Source organism: Trichomycterus rosablanca, chromosome 3 (genome assembly GCF_030014385.1).
Source record: "Trichomycterus rosablanca isolate fTriRos1 chromosome 3, fTriRos1.hap1, whole genome shotgun sequence".
Classification (NCBI taxonomy): Eukaryota; Metazoa; Chordata; class Actinopteri; order Siluriformes; family Trichomycteridae; genus Trichomycterus; species Trichomycterus rosablanca.
In genome coordinates this window covers 12720881-12743448 of record NC_085990.1, presented here as the reverse complement: position 1 = coordinate 12743448, position 22568 = coordinate 12720881, and the positions used below count along the sequence as shown (strand labels likewise).

Sequence of the window (22568 nt, the reverse complement as noted above, 5' to 3'; positions counted from 1 at the left end):
GGTCGTGTCTGAGAGACTGAGAGAGAGCTTATAGTCCGGATTTAGCGCCATTTCACTGTGAAAGCAGCGGTGCATCAGTGACTACGTGCTCAACCAAAGACATTTTTTGCTGATGGCTGGGAGAAATGCATCAAAAGGGGACTGTGTAAAATTAGTGGTCACATCTTTCCCAAAAGCTCTGCTAATTGTTACCTGTATGTAGCACAAATGCATTTTATAATTGTGCAATTTTAATGGCAATAATGAATAATGAATAAGTGCCAACTGGTTCTTGGGAAAGACGACATTTGAAATAAATAAGCAAAACAAAAAAAGCAAAATATAAGGTAATAGTAATGAATCCATTTAACACTGACTGATTTTACCTGAACTTCTGCAAAACATCATCTCCGTCCTGAAGGCTACAAGATTTGAAAGACTGTCCTTAACATGTTCAGAAATGAGAGTTTTCTGCACTAATTCATGGTTTTAGGAGACTCTGTGCTCTCTGACCTCAAACGAAATGAAAAATGTAATGCTGATGAAAAATGAGCTAAAGTTAGACAGGTTAAAATGATGTAAAGTATCTGCAGTAATGTTAATGGCGCGGCTACCTGGGGGTATGATTAGGCGTGACACCAGGGCTGGTGGTGTTCTCGGGGTAGTCCTGGAAGACACACGATGGGGAGAAAGATGAGGATGACCATGCCAGGTTTGGGTTCAGTTCAATTTTAGGCAAACCAGTTGCAGTTCCAAATTCAGTTCCAGTTTACTAATATAATAAATGTATCACCATCAGATTTGAATCTAATTCCAGTTATTTCAGAAATGAATTTAAACCAAACCCCAACCTGGGATCAAATGTAACACAAAATTATACAATGTGGAATAAGTAATGATCCATTCATCTTCCAGACACTGTTTACTTTAGTGAAATGTAATGAATAATGCATAAGGCTTAATGAACTGGACCTTACAGAGTCCACTGCAGGATACAGGGTGAGGAAACATGTTTTAATTAAAATCGAGCAGATTTTAACGGCACATTTTGTTCCGCCTTGTCTGTTGTTAAGCATGAGTCATTTTGTTATTTAATATTTGCTTACCATTTATTATTATTCTCACTTCTGCCAGGTTTGTTGTTTAGCATGGATTATTTTTAGTATTTCCACGTCCACCTTCTGTCTTTTTTAGCACAGATCATTTTGCAAGGAAATTGTCTGTACTTTAGCCCCACTATAGTGAAAAATAATAAAAGAAATCTAAACAAATAATCAAGTTGATTCTAGGTACTGGTTCTGTACAACATTAAAATCTGTTTGTATTTGGAATCCAAAGGTAGAGCATTGTTAAAGCCCTTAACTTCTTATCACAGACTGATGGCCAGACAGGATTTTTTGATAGAGGGCAGAATGAATAGTTTCCACAAATTATGGCAAGTTCCCCAGGCAACATAACATCTCCAAACCATCTTATGACGTATTATTACAATGTTTGACTGTTGGTATGATGTTTTCATTGTGAAATGCTTTGCTAACCTTTCACCACGTGTAATAAGCCTTATGTCTTCTAGAACTTTACATTTGGCAAATCAATGTTGTTCTGGTTAGCAGTGATTGCAACTCTTTCATGGATGCCATTTTTGCCTAGTGTGTTTCAATAGTGAAGTCATGAATACTGACTGCAACTGAAGTAAATATGCTCTTACTGTGGTTTATTGGAGTCCCAGAGCACATGTATGTATTCTTCAATTCTCTAATAATTTAGGTTAATTGGTTGACTGAATAAGCAAGCCAATTACTTAAATAGTATGTCCAACCAGTTCTTTGTTAGGTCTCCACATACACCGATCAGGCATGACCACCTTCCTAATATTGTGTTGGTCCCCCTTTTGATGCCAAAACAGCCCTGCAACTGTGATGCTCTGTGTATTCTGACACATTTCTATCAGAACCAGCATTATCTTCTTCAGCAATTTGAGCTACAGTAGCTCGTCTGTTGGATTGGACCACACGGGCCAGCCTTCGCTCCCCACAAGCATCAATGAGCCTTGGCCGCCCAGGAATACCCCACAAGAGCTGCAGTTTTGGAGATGCTCTGACCCAGTCGTCTAGCCATCACAATTTGGCCCTTGTTAAACTCGCTCAACTCCTCACGCTCGCCCATTTTTCCTGCTTCTATCTCATCAACTTTGAGGATAAAATGTTCACTTGCTGCCTTATATATCCCACACACTAACAGGTGCCATGATGAAGAGATAATCAGTGTTATTCACTTCACCTGTCAGTGGTCATAATGTTATTCCTGATCGGTGTACTATTGGTCATACTAAAGATGTCTTAAGTGCCTATAGAAAATCATCATACCCCTGAAATCAAAACAGTTTATTTACTCATTTTGTCTTACAACATTTAAGTAACAGGAACAAGGCCATAGATCTAAAAATTAATAAAGAATAAAAAGCTAAAATAACAGGGTTGAACATTGATTAGTTCTCTATATAGAGGCATCTTTTGCTTTGATTACAGTCAATAATACAGTCTGTTTGTGTATGTCTATACCAGCTTTGCACACCTGAATTGGGGAATTTTTGACTACTATTCCTTGCAGAATTGTTTAAGTTTAGTCAAATATCATAGTGAGAAGTAATGGACTAATGTCTTCAAATCCATACAAAGATTTCGGAACGAGGTCCACTTACACTGGACATTTACCCTCATTTACAACTTTACCCTGGAGTCTCCAATCATGAAAGCACACTCCAAACATGGTCAATTATTTGTGTTATTGTGCACTACTAGTAGTGGAATCCTTAAGCAACAGATGGTTTTATTCTGAAGTAATAAAAACCACAACAACTGATGTCAGGTGTGATCTGGAATGTGATTGTTAGAATAATAACTAATTTTGAAGAATAGTACTTTTTAATAAAGAATGTCTTAAATCATGTTATTTTTACTTTAATGTTAAGGGTTATAATGTATAAAATGCAGCAAATTGTGTAATGCAAGAAAAGGTTTTCGAAAGGGTTTCTGTAGGCACTATATGTGAACATTTTATTTTCATCCTATATAGAGTTTGATAACAAAAAAAGCTTTCATTGTTTCTACAGACACGTTTAAATGCATGTCAGCTGTCGTATACAGCTTTAAAAACCACATTTAATAACGTCAATATATGAATTATATAAATACATGAATTATATACTAATAACCGAGAATCAGCTGACGTATTTTTTCTTTTTTAGCAGTGAAAAAACATGGTGAAATGTCTACTGTGCATTCAGTGAATAATCTGTATTTTCATGAGTATAACTGCACTACATTTGGTGTAATAAAACTTAAATGCAGAATTAAAATGCTTTAGGATGTTTGCCTTGTGCAAGTCATAAACACAGGAGCTTGTTTAATTAAAACACAGCAATTATGCAATGTACAAGTCCCGTCTAGCTTTTAATTAGTATTATTTACATTGCTGCTTTATTCTAAATGTATTCAAATAGATTTAATGGTTAAAGTAATCACAAAGCAACCACAGCCCTGCATCTGCTACTACTTTGTCATTACAATCCTTTACTATTCCCCATATCAGAATTTGAGCCAAAGACATAATACATGCCAGCGACATGCAGCAAAAAATTAGCTATGATCATATCTAGCCTGCTTTCTGTATTGTTAACTTAGTTTTAATTGTAGCATGCACATGCAGGAGAGACAAGAGGGCTTAGTTACCAGATTATCACTCGCGCTGCGGCGTGGTCGTCCTTTCCTGGAGAAATAGCCCAATACTTTATCCTTAAATACCTGAGAAAAAGCATGTAGTGTTAACAATACAAGGATTTAATGGTTAACATATATATATATAGACACATGTATATTTGTAGGCATAAACACATAAATATAAGTTTAAATCAATAGAAAAATAAGAATTTGGTTATATTAAAAATGTACACATACAAGGTTTAATTGACAGGTAAAAAAGAAAAAATGAAATGATTGAGCAATACTTGAAACAATGAAACAATACTTGTAAAGAAAAGGCCACAGAGTCGCACACATTTTAAACATCTGTCAGTACAATTTATAATCCACAAGTATCGTCTCTGAGCATGAAAGAAGATTTCACAACATGCTCTTACACGATTTTTCGCATGTTCAATTTTTACCCGATAGCATTACGCTTCCTCTCTACTGATGCTGACCCCTGCCCCTGATTGAGGAGAGCTTACTGACACACCTCCCCTCCGATACGAGTGCAGTAGCCGACAGCATCTTTTCACCTGCACCAGCCGAGTTTATATGCGAATCAGCCCTGTGCACGGAGAGCCACACCCTGATCAGCATTATTCCTCTACTCTGTGCAGACGGCATCAACCAGCCAGCAGAAGTCGTAATTGCATCACCTATGAGGTCCCTCTCCGGCTCCCTAACCCTGTATGAACAACAGCCAAACGTTGTTCATATAGCCACCCAGCCCAGCCGGATGGCAGAGCTGAGATTCGATACGATGTATTTGAAATCCCATAAAAGAGTTTTAAAGAGTAAGAACAACAGTTACACAACAAACACTGAGCAATAAACAGCACTGCTGTCATCTTTGTTCCTACACCCAAAATATGTCTTACCAAGACCACATCCTCATCTTTGAGGCCAATAAATCTCAAGACTGGTTTCCACAAATAAAGCCGAAGGTGCTGGCATAGACTAGATAGTCTTGTGATGTGCATGTAATTAATCATTTACGGATTATTTATGCTGCACTGTAAGAAAAATAGAAATACTATCCCAGAAGCAAACTAAAAGAGAAATACAATTGATGTAAATTGATGAAGAACAATAACATTTGGCTATGCTGTGTTTTGTAATAGCAGAAATGCTATTATTATGTGCATTTATTTTCCAAAAACTATTTTTATACTGAGAAAAATAGACTGAATGAATGAATGTGGTTGTATAAACTATAAGGTGCATTGTTTATTGGTAAAAAGGCATTCTGGGTTCTTCAAAAAGTTTCTGCACTTTTAAAAACTCTATTTATTAAGAATTTCAAAAACAAATGATTACTTTTCTACATTGTCACATTCTGATGCATTTTTCCTAGTGTTGTACCAACTTTTTAATGCCATCAGCAAAAAATGTTTTTGGTTGAGAGTGTAGCCACTGACACACCACTGCTTTCACTTTATAATCAAGTGAAAATCTTCTTCCCCTTCCAAAAAGGTGGAAATCAGATGGCGCTAAATCCGGACCATAAGCTCTCTCTCAGTCTCTCAGACACGACCAATTACTACTCCTACCACCCTCACTGCTTCCAACCAAAATATAAGAGTGCAGAAACGTTTTGAAGATTCCTCGTCTATAGAGACACAGTGACATCACTTGTCCAAACATAACTGTTTCCATTTAAAGTGACGACACTTTTTGCTTGGCTTCCTTTTACTACTTAATCCCTTTTAATGAGCTATTAAAATAAATACAGAGTGACATATTTACCCCTTGATTCATGTCTTCAGAACGGGATGTAATTTAGAGCAGTCAAACCCCTGCATGATTTTCTAAGGTAGAAAAATACCTATTGGAAAGCTAGAAAAGGACCCAGGTTACCATGACCTGTGTAACTGTGAAGCACCCAGTCTAGCAACATCGTTCTAACCTGCTTGACTTCTTTTCTTTCCTCATTAGAAGACACACAGGGATGTTCAACTGCACCTTCTTTTTTAACAGTTCCCTGTCCTGACCTCCGCTTTGTAATTATTTTATATAATGGTTTTTGCTCTTCATGTATCATTTTATTCACCGACTGACTGAAGAACCTCTCAGTCTCAGTGCTAACAAGACAAGAGAAGCAGAGGCCAGAAAAATAATTGGGTGCTTGTTAAAATAATACCATGTAGTGAATTACAGTCTGCCTGAACTAAAAAGCTTTGAATATGTAAGCACTGCTTATATTTGAATTTCTATATACAGTGTATCACAAAAGTGAGTACACCCCTCACATTTCTGCAAATATTTGATTATATCTTTTCATGGGACAACACTATAGACATGAAACTTGGATATAACTTAGAGTAGTCAGTGTACAGCTTGTATAGCAGTGTAGATTTACTGTCTTCTGAAAATAACTCAACACACAGCCATTAATGTCTAAATGGCTGGCAACATAAGTGAGTACACCCCACAGTGAACATGTCCAAATTGTGCCCAAAGTGTCAATATTTTGTGTGACCACCATTATTATCCAGCACTGCCTTAACCCTCCTGGGCATGGAATTCACCAGAGCTGCACAGGTTGCTACTGGAATCCTCTTCCACTCCTCCATGATGACATCACGGAGCTGGTGGATGTTAGACACCTTGAACTCCTCCACCTTCCACTTGAGGATGTGCCACAGGTGCTCAATTGGGTTTAGTCCATCACCTTTACCTTCAGCTTCCTCAGCAAGGCAGTTGTCATCTTGGAGGTTGTGTTTGGGGTCGTTATCCTGTTGGAAAACTGCCATGAGGCCCAGTTTTCGAAGGGAGGGGATCATGCTCTGTTTCAGAATGTCACAGTACATGTTGGAATTCATGTATCCCTCAATGAACTGCAGCTCCCCAGTGCCAGCAACACTCATGCAGCCCAAGACCATGATGCTACCACCACCATGCTTGACTGTAGGCAAGATACAGTTGTCTTGGTACTTCTCACCAGGGCGCCGCCACACATGCTGGACACCATCTGAGCCAAACAAGTTTATCTTGGTCTCGTCAGACCACAGGGCATTCCAGTAATCCATGTTCTTGGACTGCTTGTCTTCAGCAAACTGTTTGCGGGCTTTCTTGTGCGTCAGCTTCCTTCTGGGATGACGACCATGCAGACCGAGTTGATGCAGTGTGCGGCGTATGGTCTGAGCACTGACAGGCTGACCTCCCACGTCTTCAACCTCTGCAGCAATGCTGGCAGCTCTCATGTGTCTATTTTTTAAAGCCAACCTCTGGATATGACGCCGAACACGTGGACTCAACTTCTTTGGTCGACCCTGGCGAAGCCTGTTCGAAGTGGAACCTGTCCTGGAAAACCGCTGTATGACCTTGGCCACCATGCTGTAGCTCAGTTTCAGGGTGTTAGCAATCTTCTTATAGCCCAGGCCATCTTTGTGGAGAGCAACAATTCTATTTCTCACATCCTCAGAGAGTTCTTTGCCATGAGGTGCCATGTTGAATATCCAGTGGCCAGTATGAGAGAATTGTACCCAAAACACCAAATTTAACAGCCCTGCTCCCCATTTACACCTGGGACCTTGACACATGACACCAGGGAGGGACAACGACACATTTGGGCACAATTTGGACATGTTCACTGTGGGGTGTACTCACTTATGTTGCCAGCTATTTAGACATTAATGGCTGTGTGTTGAGTTATTTTCAGAAGACAGTAAATCTACACTGCTATACAAGCTGTACACTGACTACTCTAAGTTATATCCAAGTTTCATGTCTATAGTGTTGTCCCATGAAAAGATATAATCAAATATTTGCAGAAATGTGAGGGGTGTACTCACTTTTGTGATACACTGTATGTACATATATACACTGATCAGCCATAACATTAAAACCACCTCCTTGTTTCTACACTCACTGTCCATTTTATCAGCTCCACTAACCATATAGAAGCACTTTGGAGTTCTACAATTACTGACTGTAGCCTAACTGTTTTAGCCTGCTTTCACCCTGTTCTCCAATAGTCAGGACCCTCACAGGGCCACTACAGAGCAGGTATTATTTGGGTGGTGGATCATTCTCAGCACTTCAGTGACACTGACATGGTGGTGGTGTGTTAGTGTGTGTTGTGCTGGTATGAGTGGATCAGACACAGCAGCACTGCTGGAGTTTTTAAATACTGTGTCCACTCACTGTCCACTCTATTAGACACTCCTACCGAGTTGGTCCACCCTGTAGATGTAAAGTCAGAGACGATCGCTCATCTATTGCTGCTGTTCGAGTTGGTCATCTTCTAGACCTTCATCAGTGATCACAGGACGCTGCCTATGGAGCGCTGTTGGCTGGATGTTTTTTTGGTTGATGTACTATTCTCAGTCCAGCAGTGACAGTGAGATGTTTAAAATCTCCAGCAGTGCTGCTGTGTCTTATCCACTCATACCAGCACAACACACACTAACACACCACCACCATGTCATTGCCACAATTGTCATTGTCCTGGGAGAGTCCTGACCATTGACGAACAGCATGAAAGGGGGCTAACAAGGCATGCAGAGAAACAGATGGACTACAGTCAGTAATTGTAGAACTACAAAGTGCTCCTATATGGTAAGTGGAGCTGATAAAATGGACAGTGAGTGTAGAAACCAAGAGGTGGTTTTAATGTTATGGCTGATCGGTGTATATATTTGGATTTTCCAAACAAAATATTGCTTTTAAAGTTCAGTGTTGAGTTATTTTAAATTTTACCAGCTGGTAGGGTCGGTAAAGACTGAAGGTTTTTAAATGTTCCTTTAATGCTCATGTTGGGTCTCTAAAATGCCCAAAATGTGTTGCCCTGTAATAAATTAGCACCCTGTTCATACTGTATTTCTGCCTGGCAGTGTTTACAGACCAACAAAGAAAAAAGGGTTAATAAATATAAATGAATTAATAAATAATTTTTGGCCATTAGTCAGTCGCAATTTAATACTGAATGCAAGAACAGACACAGAGAAGTAACATACCTCATACAAGTAATCAAATATTTCCAATATTGTCAGGACACTGGCTCCAATAAACAACCCCATCTGTCCCCCAATGTCACCTGAAATAAAGAAGACATGCATAGTTGTGGTCAATAATTTAAAATCACTGAAACATGTTTATCATTGTAGTCTTAAGTTTCTGATGACACCTTGCATGACCGTGGGCAGTAATCACCACTGTTTTTGCAGCTTTTGATTTATTGCAGACCTGTTTGTTCATGGTCCATGGATAACAGAATATTTGTCATATATACATTTACAGGTGTACAGTACAACAAAATTCTTTTTCCGCATCTCCCAGCTTGTTTGGAAGCTGGAGTCAGAGCACAGGGTCAGTGCCCCTGGAGCAGAAAGGGGTAAGGGCCTTGCTTAAGGGCCCAACAGTGGCAGCATGGCAGAGCCGGGATTGGAACTCTCAACCTTTTGCTTGATACCTACAGGACTACCACTGTCCCTACCCAGTCAGACAAATTTCCTCTCAGCATAAACTAACAGTTTGGGTTCTTTACCAATATTGGCAGAGAAACCACTGTTCCATGTATTAGTAGTTACAGATTAATGTTTGAGACCTTTAAAACAGCTCCAAGTGACAATTCTGAAATCAATATCTATGGTCTACTTTCAGATATTTGTACAGAGTTTCTTTGGCTTTTCAGCAGTCTGGAGAAGTCACTGGGTTAAGTTTCATGATTTAATTTAAAATAGATCTCACCGAGTAGTCCAGCCACTTCATATGCCTTCTTCTGCTCAATTTTTTCATAGTTCAGTGCCTCGAAAAATATATCTAGGACCAATATGTTGTCTCTGTAAATAAACACAAGCAGAAAGTAAAATTCACATGACTGCATGAGCGTTGCAGATACAAATTCATATACAAACCCTAAGCCTAGAAAATAAATATTAATGTTAGGAAAGAATTCATTGTACAGTATTGTTAAGAAATTCATAGTTAAACTCTTAAAATCTTTACATTTGTACTAAAAACAAGAAAAGGAAAGTCCTAAGAACTGTGAAGAGAGTGCATGTAGTTGGACTCAACATACACTATATTGCCAAAAGTATCTGGACACCTGATCATGAGCTTGTTGGACATCCCATTGCAAAACAAATGGTGTCAAAATAGATTGACCTCTATGTGCTCTTTTTAGCTATAACAGTCACTCTTCTGAGAAGGCTTCTTATAATACTTTGAAGTATGACAGTGGGAATGTGTGCTTATTACATCAAAAAGCATTTCTATGGATGGGCACTGACGTTGGTCAAGAAAGTCTCAGTTGATGTTCCAGGTAATTCCAAAGCTGTTCAGTGGGGCTGAGATCAGGGCTCTGTGGAGGTTACTGGAGTTTCTTTAAAGTCTTTATAGTCTTTGTGCACAGGGGCACACATTTGGAACCGTAACATTTTCTTTATATAATTGATTTACACCTTTTAGCAATTGTTGTGGTTAAAACATATGAAATCAGTAACTAGAAGGGGTGTCTCAACACCTTTAGTATTTAGTAACTTCATATAGTGTACAATATAAGGGCCTTTGAGGTAAGTGCCTGTGGGTAGAAGGATGAAAGTTCTGAGGAAAAAGTTCTGCATGGGCAAAACATTTACCCCAGTGGTAATAAATCTTTTAGAAACTACTAGAAGCATGTGAGTGTGAGTAGATTCAGCATACATTAAGAGGAAAGAAAGTTTGAAAACCTGAAGAACAGGGGCCTGTGGGCATGGACATCACACAGTATAAGAAAAGAACAGTCTGGCCTATAATAACAGTACCTGTGAGCAAAACCAGCTTTAGGCAGAGAAAGTTCTGGAAACTGCAAGAAATGTCTCTTGCACTATATTTGGAAAGAAAGTTCTAGGAGCTGTGATAGAGTGCATGTTGATAGAGCCAGTGCACTACAGCATATTAAAAGGATTCCCAGCAAGGGCAACTCACCCAGAAAGTCAAAAAGACACTTTACTAACTACAGATGTCTCTAGCTATGACTTAGGTTAAAGTTCTCTCTATTACAGAAGAGATTACAATACAAAAATAGACCTGATGAGGAGGGAGCAAGAAGGAAATCAGTGCTAACCCAAAAGAAACATCAGTGCTCAACTCATTACGTGTAGCAAAATGCAGATACAGCATTTCATAGGAAGAACTTTATACCTGCAGTCAGTGGTGTAGTGTGCTATTGATCTTGCTTTAATATAGAAAACTAGGAATTAAGGTCAAGGCAGGCGGACAATGATCCAAAATATAAAAACAAGTCATAGCTGAATGGCTAAAGATAAACAGAATTGAATTTCTGGAATGGGCGTACTATCGTCCAGAAGCCTGAAAAGGGCAGTTTAAAGTTCTGGAATGGGTGTACCATTGTCCAGAAGCCTGAAAAGGGCAGTTTAATGTTCTGGAATGGGTGTACCATTGTCCAAAAGCCTGAGAAGGGCAGTTTAATGTTCTGGAATGAGCGTACTATCGTCCAGAAGCCTGAAAAGAGCAGTTTAAAGTTCTGAAATGGGTGTACCATTGTCCAGAAGCCTGAAAAGAGCGGTTTAAAGTTCTGGAATGGGTGTACCATTGTCCAGAAGCCTGAAAAGAACAGTTTAAAGTTCTGGAATGGGTGTACCATTGTCCAGAAGCCTGAAAAGGGCAGTTTAAAGTTCTGGAATGGGTGTACCACTGTCCAGAAGCCTGAGAAGGGCAGTTTAAAGTTCTGGAATGAGCGTACTATCGTCCAGAAGCCTGAAAAGAGCAGTTTAAAGTTCTGGAATGGGTGTATCATTGTCCAGAAGCCTGAAAAGAGCAGTTTAAAGTTATTATTTTAAAGGAAAAAGGTGATATAGATGTTAAAAAAAAGTTCCCTAAATAAATGAAATTATATTTTACAAAATGTTTTAATCAATGTCCCCACTTCTTTGTGTAATATTATGTTTTGTTTAATAATCCTTCAGTTTGACAAAATGTAATATCGGGGGCAACTGGAATTGAGGCTGATAGTGTTTTTACACCACTGTATACAGTTTTAGATTCTCAGGTGGTAACAGATTACTCAATTTCTTACCCAATGTACTGTTCTGTTTTGTTGAACTTCTTGGCTAAGTATTTGGCTGATGCTTTGCTGGGGATTTTCACCATGGAGAGCTCCTTGCCATAACGCGTCATGTTGCAAGGTGTCTGGCACACACAGTAATTGTTGTCTTTCTCGACAAGGAAATCTGTGAATCATGGCAATTAGAAAATTAGATACATTTATGCATAAATGCATTTTACTCACCAGTAATCAATACATTTCTTAGTAACATCACTAAACTAAAATTATTACACATAAATACGTGTGTAGACATGTCTTGTAGAAGTACTATGGGAATTTATACCTTTATTAATTATACCATTATTTTGCTTTCTAAGAATGAGAAATAAAAGAAGCTGCTTATGCTGAGGAGACAAACAGAATGATGCTGTGTTCCAATCCTCATACCACCCTTTAAACAGTGTGTACTACTTATTAACTCATTTTTACTAATCACCTTAGGCACACACTCACACCGAGGGGCAATTTAGACTCTTTATTCAAAAGTGCAAAAACAGCTAAATTGCTTGCTACAGCAACAGGCTGTGTTCCTGCACAAAGACAATATTATAAAATGCTAGCCACTAAGCAATTTTTGGCATTTAGCAGACACTTTTACCCAAAGCAACTTACAGTAGTGCAACAGTATACTGTCTAAGCAATTGAGGGTTAAGAGCCTTGCTTAAGGGCCCAACAGTGACAACCTGGCATTGGTGGGGCTTGAACCAGTGACCTTTTGATTACAGAGCCAGTACAACTGCCCATACTTTGCTGGGGATTTTCACCATGCAGAGCTCATGTTGCAGGAATGTAAACAAGCCTGCTGGGCTTTGTGTTTTACAGATGCTGTTGTCTTATGATACATTTTATTCCAAGAAACCCTTTCATTAACATTGTTATATGATGTTCTCCAGATATTTCCACATTACTTTCAACAATAACAATTAAATACCAATTTACCTGTAAGGAGTTGTAAAACTTGTCTATAAAAATGAATGAATAAATGAATGATTCCTTTCAGCTGCTCGTGTTAGGGGTTGCTACACTGCATAATTCGCTTACATTTTTACTTTGGCAGAGTCTTTACACTGGATACGCTTCCTGACACTTAGGGTGCACTATTATGTATCTCCACAATGGGTACTGCTGTTACCAGCAGCATTATGCTTACCGTTACACCACACATTCATTATAGAAAAATGAATGGAGAATTTAATTCTAAAAAATGAGCTATTACACATTATTTAAAAAGTTTGGAATGAGCAGTAAATGTTTAAAGACAAAACTAAACGTTTTTTCCCCCCAACCTTTACTAGCTTAAATCCCAGCACACATGCAACTTTACCTGGTTACATTGGGTCTGTTCAAAAACCTAGTGAGCAACCTTGCTGTCTTACTGTCTACATAGGCAGCTGCCTCAGTAGAGAGGCTTCTAATATGTCATTGACTTATAAGGTAGGTTATTTGAACGCATTTTATCACCTGCACTTTGACGAGTGCAGTGCAGTTCAGCATTGTGTATGGAGAGACACACCCTGAGAGCACTCTTTTCTCATCTCTGTGCAGGTGCCATCAATCAGCCAGCAGAGGTTGTAATTGCACCAGTCATGGGAGAGAGACCCCAACCGGCTTAGTCCCGCCCATATCTGAACAACAGGCCAATCGTTGTTCAGGCCGCTCAGCCTTAGCCAGTAGGCAGAGCTGAGATTCGATACGATGTATTCGAGATTCCAGCTCTGGTTCCAGCGCGTGTTTTTACCGCTGCGCCACCTGAGCGGCCCACTTGCACACATTTAAACAAATTAAAAATCAGTAATAATTTATTTACATTTGAAAATGACTCTGTTCTTTGCTCCGCATTGTCCACCATATTTATTTATATGTAAGAAAAGTCACGCCGCACTGAATGCTGGAATTGCCTTTTGTCGCTAAGGAAGCATTGAATGCTCACTCGTTATTCACTGAAAATACTGTTAAAATTTTAAGATGCCTTACTAGGGAGGACTTGAAGGCATCTAGGATTTTGAACAGTCTGCTTCTCAGGAGCGTGCATAGGATGACGTAAAATGCTGTCTATGTAGAGAGCTCACTAGGTTTTTGAACACTTTACTTTTCTGTCATGGTTTACCCTAAGATCAAACATTCAGGAAAATGGAACAGCTTTAAAAGTGACTAATGTTGGTAGAACACATCCTGCACTATTATAACATGTGCTCAAAAAGCTTTACAGACCCGAATTAAAAAGTAAAAAATGACCATCCTGTCTTCTCTTTTCCACAGGGAATCATTACTGTTATGGGTTGTCTACTTTTCACAGCCATGACTTTATATTTAAAAAGTTCAATATAAAGTCAAATTACCATGGTGACATTTCTGTGACATTTAGGTTCTCGTTCTGCAGTTTGATTCATCTTTCATAACCTGTTCTGCATGACCACTCAGTATTAACGTGAGCCATGAGAACCAGAGGGAAACAGAAAGCTGTATATGGATAATAAATAATAGAAATGTTTAACATTCTTCAGCAGTGTCGTGACCAGTGATGAAAAGCAGGGCATTTCCAGCTCATGGACCACAAGTCATTTTTCCCAAAATTCATCTTAATAATTGATCAAGTTTTAATGAAGAAATCTGCTTATTGTACCTTTGACACTCCCAAATCTCATTAAGACTTAGCAGGTGATTATGTTGAGTCTGGTGATTGATGAGATGCTAAGCATTTCATTCACCTCACATATGTTCTCTTACCTAAGGCAGGATCTGCGCAGTCCTTATACTGCTCTGGTGTGCAGACTGTGGTGGTTCCTAATAAATAAAACAATAAACATGCTTAATGACCTTATACATCATAGCAGGAGAGTATTTTGTCTTGAAAAAGCAGAGTTTGACAGGAGCATTTTTCTCAACTGACACATGCATGTACGCCTGCTTATTTAATGCCATGTGGTCATACATACACAATCATACAGACCAGAATGAGGGTACAATCTCATATCATCATTTCAAACCACCCCACAATGACTTTGGTAGCGTTGCTTTGAGTAACTGAAATATAATTTGCATATAAAGTGTTCTGGAAGATGCAAGAAGGTTGTTATTTAAAATCTTGGCCATTTTACTTGTTTCCAGTTGTAAAAAGCTTCTTCATAACAGTGCTACCAACACCACAGTTTACAGTGGGGGCAGCATTAGATTCTTAGACTTCAAACCTGACATAATAAATACTGTTATTACGAGAATTTTATTGTTCACATGAACTATTGGGTGGCACGGTGGCTAAGTGGGTAGCACTGTTGCCTCACAGCAAGATGGTCCTGGGTTCGATCCCCAGGTGGGGCGGTCCAGGTCCTTTCTGTTTGGAGTTTGCATGTTCTCCTTGTGTCAGCATGGGTTTCCTCCGGGAACTCGGGTTCCTCCCACAGTCCAAAGACATGCAAGTGAAGTAAATTGGAGACACTAAATTGTTTGATATAACCTTGTGCAATGAGTAACTACTATTCCTGTCATGAATGTAAACAAAGTGTAAAACATGATGTTAAAATCCTAATAAACAAACAAACACAAGAACTATTAGTAAAATTCCAAATTTTGTTATTTTTCTTAGTGAAGTGATGTAACACACGTAGATCTACAGGGTACAAACTGTTATATTTCATGTACTGTAAAAAATCAATATCAAATATTCAATGAAATGTGGCACTTTGTTTTATCTATTCACCAAATAAATAAAACATTTATTGTCTGTATTGACCTATTTTCTTGAAGGAATGTTCAAATTTTAATAAGATAAAAAAAAAATCTTTTAGATTCAACTGAAAAAACCCCCCAAAAAACCATTGAATTGAATATATTCAGAATTTGCAAATAGAAACACTGAGAAACATGTACACTTATCAGCCATAACATTAAAACCACCTCCTTGTTTCTACACTCACTGTCTATTTTATCAACTCCACTTACCATATAGAAGCACTTTGTAGTTCTACAATTACTAACTGTAGTCCATCTGTTTCACTACATGCTTTTTTAGCCTGCTTTCACCCTGGTCTTCAATGGTCAGGACCCACAGGACCACTACAGAGCAGGTATTATTTAGGTGGTGGATCATTCTCAGCACTGCAGTGACACTGACATGGTGGTGGTGTGTTAGTGTGTGTTGTGCTGGTATGAGTGGCTCAGACACAGCAGTGCTGATGGAGTTTTTAAATACCGTGTCCACTCACTGTCCACTCTATTAGACACTCCTACCTAGTTGGTCCACCTTGTAGAAAGTCAGAGACGATCACTCAACTATTGCTGCTGTTTGAGTTGGTCATCTTCTAGACCTTCATCAGTGGTCACAGGACGCTGCCCACGGGGCACTGTTGGTTGGATATTTTAGGTTGGTGGACTATTCTCAGTCCAGCAGGGACAGTAAGGTGTTTAAAAACTTCATCAGTGGTCACAGGACGCTGCCCACAGGGCGCTCTTGGCTGGATATATTTTAGGTTGGTGGACTAATCTCAGTCCAGCAGGGACAGTGAGGTGTTTAAAAACGCCATCAGTGCTGCTGTGTCTTATCCACTCATACCAGCACAACACACACTAACACACCACCACCATGTCAGTGTCACTGCAGTGCTGAGAATGACCCACCTCCCAAATAATACCTGCTCTGTAGGGGTCCTGGGAGAGTCCTGACCATTGAATAACAGCATGAAAGGGGGCTAACAAAGCATGCAGAGAAACAGATGGACTACAGTCAGTAATTGTTGAACTACAAAGTGCTCCTATATGGTAAGTGAAGCCGATAAAATGGACAATGTGTGTAGAAACAAGGAGGTGGTTTTAATGTTATGGCTGATTGGTGTATCTACTTTATCAAGACTCACAAACTGCAGCAACACAAGGCATTAGCAATGTGCATTTATTATATAAAAAAATTGACATTTTTGTGTCTGTACCTGGCATGTGAACCATCCTGCAGTTGCAGTTCTCGAGCAGATAACGAGTCTCACAGTCAATACGACATGCTGTTATACTGTAGGTGGAGAAGTAGTCCGAGTTTATGGGGGTGGATGTACAGTCGCCCCAGGGTGGTGGAAGATACTGAAGCTGAGTGATAACACATTACATGGTTTTACTTATTATTCACACCAAGGTGCTGTTCTTTAACAATTCAGAGCATTTCATGAGCAGCCAAGCAGTAAAAAGAGGTTCAGTACGAGAAACACCAAAGAATTCTAGCAAAATCAACTCAGCCAAATATAGCAATTCAAAAGCACTTGTGTTTGGATGAAATGTGTGTGTCAGACAGATGAAAACCAGAGACAATGGAAAATGAAAGTACATTCATTTTTGTTGGCCTCACTATACACCTACTAGGTTTAATAATTGCAATTTTTTTTATACCACCTCCTTAGAAAGGGGAGGATTTGCTAGCTGAAACAGTATACAATGAATTATGCTAAACAAAAACTACAGTTTAAGTTGACAGCATTAAATTTAGATTTTCTAACAATTTTTGCTGTCACAGAATCTCTTTCATTATTCATTAGATGCAGAACCTGCTTTTAAAACCTAGATTAAGAATATTTCAGTTCCTTTCAGCCTCATTCCCCCTGCATTTAGTTTCTCAATTTTGGTGTAAAACACTGAGTCTCTGTTTTCCTCCAGGTATAAATGAATGAGTTTGTGCTGATGTCTGATTCATACAGGTAAGTACAGACAGATGTAAGAATGGTGCTGTGTGCAGTAGGCTTAGCATTAGGTACCAATTGCTGCTGACAAGAGACAAAAGTTTGAAAACCAGGGGCCACACCAAATCCCAGCTGGTCTATGAAGGGGGGTTCATCCTGGCTGTGGATCTGTACTTTGATGCCTGCTTCGAATGATGTTTCATCTGTGGGGACAGGGTGACAGAGCAATAAACATAATACACAGATAAAAAAGTATTTCCTTTCAATAGTGGTACTCAGACACTGCTTATGGGTGCTTGCTGCCATATACTTATGAGACACCTAGGAAGCAGATGATGAAGGAATATTAATGTCAGTTGAAGTAATTCACTGTGCATTTATAGTAAAATCGTGAACATGCAGACCCCATTCTAAACTTAAAAACTGCATAGACAGTTCTGCACGAGTTTTTCCAGAGCAGAAACATATTTTTTCACAAATTGTGGTATTAAAATATAAAACACATACAGTGGTGTTCAAAAAATAGCAGTGATTTTAAAAAAGCAAATAAAGCACAAAATCATTATAATAACTTTTATTTCCATAAATGCAAATGCACTGAAAATACTACACTTTCAATTCTAAATCAAAACATTTAGCTAGTTTGTGTTAATCCTTTACAGAAAATTAAGAAAAATGAATATTAGGCTGTTCAAAAAAATTGCAGTGCCAGTATTTTTCTTTAAAAACTCAAAAAATGTATCTATAACATGAAAAAATGTTTGAGGTTTAAATTACTGAACTAATATTTAGTGGCAGAACAATTGTTTCCGAGATCTGTGTTGCATGGAGTCGACCAACCTCTGACACCTCTGAACAGGTACTCCAGTCCAGGATAATTAGACTACATTCCACAGTTCTTCTGCAATTTTGGGTTTTGCCTCAAAAAAACGCACTTCAGATGTCAGCCCGCAAGTTCTCTATGAGATTGAGGTCAGGGGATTGGGCTGGCCACTCTATTACCTTAATCTTGTTTGTCTGTAACGAAGATGTTTTGGGTCATTGTCATGTTGAAACACCCATTGTAAGGACATTTGTTCTTCGACATAGGGCAACATGATCTCCTCAAGTATTCTGATATATTTAAATTGATCCATGTTCCCTTGTATTTGATAAATAGACGTAACACCATGGTATGAAAAACATCCCCATATCATCATTTTGTACCACCATGCTTTACTTTCTTCACAGTGAACTTTGGCTCGAATTCAGTGCTCGAGGGTCGTCTGACATACTGTCTACAGCCACTAGACCCAAAAAGAACAATTTTGCTTTCATCAGTCCACAAAATGTTGAGCCATTTTTTTTTTGGACCAGTCAATGTGTTCCTTGGCAAATGTTAACCAATTCTGGACGTGTCTTTTTCTTAACAACGGGACTTTGCAAGAAGTTCTTGCTGGTGAATTGGCTTCACTTAATCATGTTCTGTACTCACTGGTAACTTCACATGTTCCTTGATCTTTCTGGAGGTGATTATTGGCTGAACCTTTGCCATTTTGGCTATTCTTCGATCCTTTCTAACAGTAGTTCCACGCTTCCTTCTGCATCTTTCAGGTTTTGGTTGTCACTTCAAGGCATTTGAGATCATTTTAGCTGAGCAGCCAATAATTTGCTGTACTTCTCTGTATGTTTTTCCCTCTACTATCAACTTTTTAATCAAAGTACGCTGTTCATCAGAACAATGTCTGGAACAACCCATTTTACCCAGTATTTCAAAAGGAAATGTGCTATGACCAACCTGTGCAACATTTGCCACCCTCCTACATTAAATAAGGGCCAAAATTGACACCCATTCTTCTGCAGAATGAATGACTTCACCAATTGAACTTCTCACTGCTATTATTTTGAACAACCCCCTTTCAATCAATGCTTCGATTACTCAGAATGAGCGGCATGCATGTGTTAATTGTTGGGTTTGTTTTGTTTTCATTACTCTACTACACTTTCAAGTAAATTTTTTGCTATGTAGAAATAGCATTTCTAAAAACAGTGATTTATCAGGTTAATGGTGTTGGACTGCTATTTTTTTGAACACCACTGTATACAAAAAATATAGAATGCAATTTAAAGCCAGTTTGCAGTTTGTTTTTTCTTAATATTCCTTCTTAAAGCACTTTCTTCTCTCTTGTGTCTACCAAGCTGTTTTTTGGCAAGATCTTCTGTTTTTTTTACATTAACACCCTCTCATAGAAAATCTTAAAAATCACATAAATGAATAGTAATACTTAGCCTCCACAAATAAAAAGCTGAAATGTTGTTTTTTTGTACTGCTAAAGCTTGTGTGATGACACTATGAAGCTCTCCCACACAAGACCGCAACTTAATTCTGCAACTTACTATCCAGACAATTTTCCATCAGCATATGATGCCGGTTTGGCTTGTCTTTCATTGACCTAGGCAAATACACCACTGTTCCATGAACTATGTGATGAGTCCAGTCGAACTAGCCCTGTTTAAGTCAAGTCACCTGGTACGGTCCATCATAAATAAGGAGATATGCCACAAAGTTAAATGACATCAGCAAACCTCTGACAACACCAAATTAATTATTTGGGATTTTATTTGTGACTCAGCACCCACAACACACTTTTTTCTGTAAAAAAATGAAATAATTGAAGGGAAAAAAAACTGGATGACTGGAAAAAATATGAATGACTTTTCCTGTGTATTTATTGATGAATTGCTAACACTCATCAGAAGTGTTCTTTGTTGTGTTGCATTCTTGCAAGTTTCTGCTTTAAGGTGTTATCAAATGAGGTTAGAAAATTTAAAAAAGCGTTGTGATTAGGTTTTTCAAGCAAAAATTTTTTAATAATGCATCTTCTTTGACAATTAATCATTCTATCAGTGAAAGAACATCTAAAGTGTCTGGTTAACTTTAGATTATAATTTTCTAAGAGGTAAAAGGATTGGGGATTCTGCATTATCCATCAAATCCTGTCCTGAATAAAGAAAGTTTTATTTTTTGCAATTTTCCCTAAATGTCATTATGATTCTTTATGATTTTTTTCCCTGTGTGCACCATTAGACCACATACTGGCAAATTTAGAGAAAACTTAGATGTAATAAGCAGTCCTTTATGAATGATTAATGCACCATAATGATTACACACTGAAGTCCATTAATCAAAATGCAGAACGGGCTTTAGCACAAAAATTTAGATTGGATTATGCTGGAAACTCTCACAAAATTTCAGCTTAGATGCTAGCTCAAAGACTTTGGAGGATTTCAAGATCATTGTTTACAGTACATTTAATGCATTGTAAGTATTTGTTTAATGTGAGCTCCTGTCAGTAAGAAATTTAGCATTAAGCACAATAAATTTGAAGGGCCAGACTGGTGGCCTGGCCTGGCCTGGCATTTGGCCCAACCAGTTTTGCTGCCACTATACTACATGTCTTAAGTGAATGATGGAATGTATTTTAAGGTCAGGTTTGAATTGTGAATAAATTCATAAATGCAAATTCATTGTAGGTTCAGCAAAAATGACCGCATTTAAATAATTTCTATAAAAGGCCATGAAGCCTTTTATAGAGATTAAATAACCTTGTCAGACCAATTCAGACAGACAAAAGTTCAAGATTAATGAATTTTTATGTTCTACAGGGATGGTGAAATCCAGCCTAGCTGGTCAACAAGTTGTCTTACAAATACATATGGTTAACTAGATGATTGAGTAACCAAGTGGGCAACAACATTTACATAAGAGTACAGTGGACCCTTGACTTACGAATTTAGTTGATTCCGAAGGGCTGTTCTTAAGTCAAAATGTTCATTAGTCAAACCTATTTTTCCCATAAGAAATAATGTAAACAGAATTAATCCGTGCCACACCTCCCAAACCACCCCCTTACCTAACCTTTCTAATATCTTAAATGGTCTTTTCTGTTAAAAATACAAGTATATTTTCCCTTAATCTTAAATTATAGAATAGACATTCCTGTAATAAACAATAATAGTACAGTAGTACTGTACATAAACACACATCACATTTTAGTACAGTACGTGTGCTGTACCATACACCATAATACATTTCCTTCTTTTTATATAAAATGTATCTACCAGAGACAACAGCTCTCATATTTCTCTATTATTTCCTTCTTTATTTCAATAGTATTGTATTTTGTAGGTGTAATTGCGTGAAAGAAAGACTACTTTACTGAGCCGAATTCCTTCTTCTCTCTCACTCACTGTCCCCTCTGTCTGATACACAGTGACAGCTACTGGCAGGAGTAATTATACAACACAACAAATAGTGATTTTTTCATTTTCTCACCACTGCACTTTCTCTGCACCTTCTTGGGGACATTTTAATATTGAATTTTACAAAATATAAAGAAAACACCGGAAAAACACCGTCCACTGTCCGAATGTTCACTCACTGTATATATATATAGAGAGAGAGACGGTTGGAGTCAACTTGTTCGTGACATCACATGTTTTGCAAATTTCTGTTCGTAATCCAAAATTTGTTCGTACGTTATGTTGAAAAAGATCGTTCGTAACACGAAATGTTCATATGGTAAACCGTTCATAACTCAAGGGTCTACTGTAATATTGGTGTTGGATTGATGTTTGTTCCATAAATTAATAAAATTTTGTTTTACAAACATATTGGCTTTTTTACTTTTGTGCAGCATTGTAAGTGCATTTTTTAACAGAAATGCATCTTCATTATTTAATTAGCTTACATAGCTAGGGTGACCATATTTTGGTTTTCAAAAAAGAGGACACTTGGCATGGGGGGGGGGATTCCTTTGGCAAAGTAATTTCATGTAATTGGTAGCACTATGGCAATGCGTATAAAGTAGGGGTTTAAATATTTGACAAATGCATCAGGAGCGAAGGCTGGCCCGTGTGGTCCAATCCAACAGACAAGCTACTGTAGCTCAAATTGCTGAAGAAGTTAATGCTGGTTCTGATAGAAAGGTATCAGAATACACAGTGCATCACATGTTGTTGCGTATGGGGCTGCAAAGCCTCAGACCAGTCAGGGTGCCCATGCTGACCTCTGTCCACCGCTGAAAGCACCAACAATGGGCAGGTGAGGATCAGAACTGGACCACGGAGCAATGGAAGAAGGTGGCCTGGTCTGAT

General features: G+C 38.4%; 1 protein-coding gene across 1 annotated transcript in view; it reads right to left on the bottom strand.

The window, feature by feature from the left end:
* Window positions 1–22568, bottom strand: part of asic1c (acid-sensing (proton-gated) ion channel 1c) — a 137347-nt gene that overhangs the window by 5489 nt on the left and 109290 nt on the right. The window contains exons 3-10 of the mRNA XM_062991851.1: window positions 17508–17635; window positions 16698–16848; window positions 14503–14559; window positions 11746–11899; window positions 9417–9508; window positions 8684–8763; window positions 3711–3782; window positions 594–646 (exon numbers count right to left, since the gene is read on the bottom strand). Coding sequence (XP_062847921.1) covers window positions 594–646; window positions 3711–3782; window positions 8684–8763; window positions 9417–9508; window positions 11746–11899; window positions 14503–14559; window positions 16698–16848; window positions 17508–17635 — 787 coding nt within the window. The remainder of the gene's footprint in view (window positions 1–593; window positions 647–3710; window positions 3783–8683; window positions 8764–9416; window positions 9509–11745; window positions 11900–14502; window positions 14560–16697; window positions 16849–17507; window positions 17636–22568) is intronic.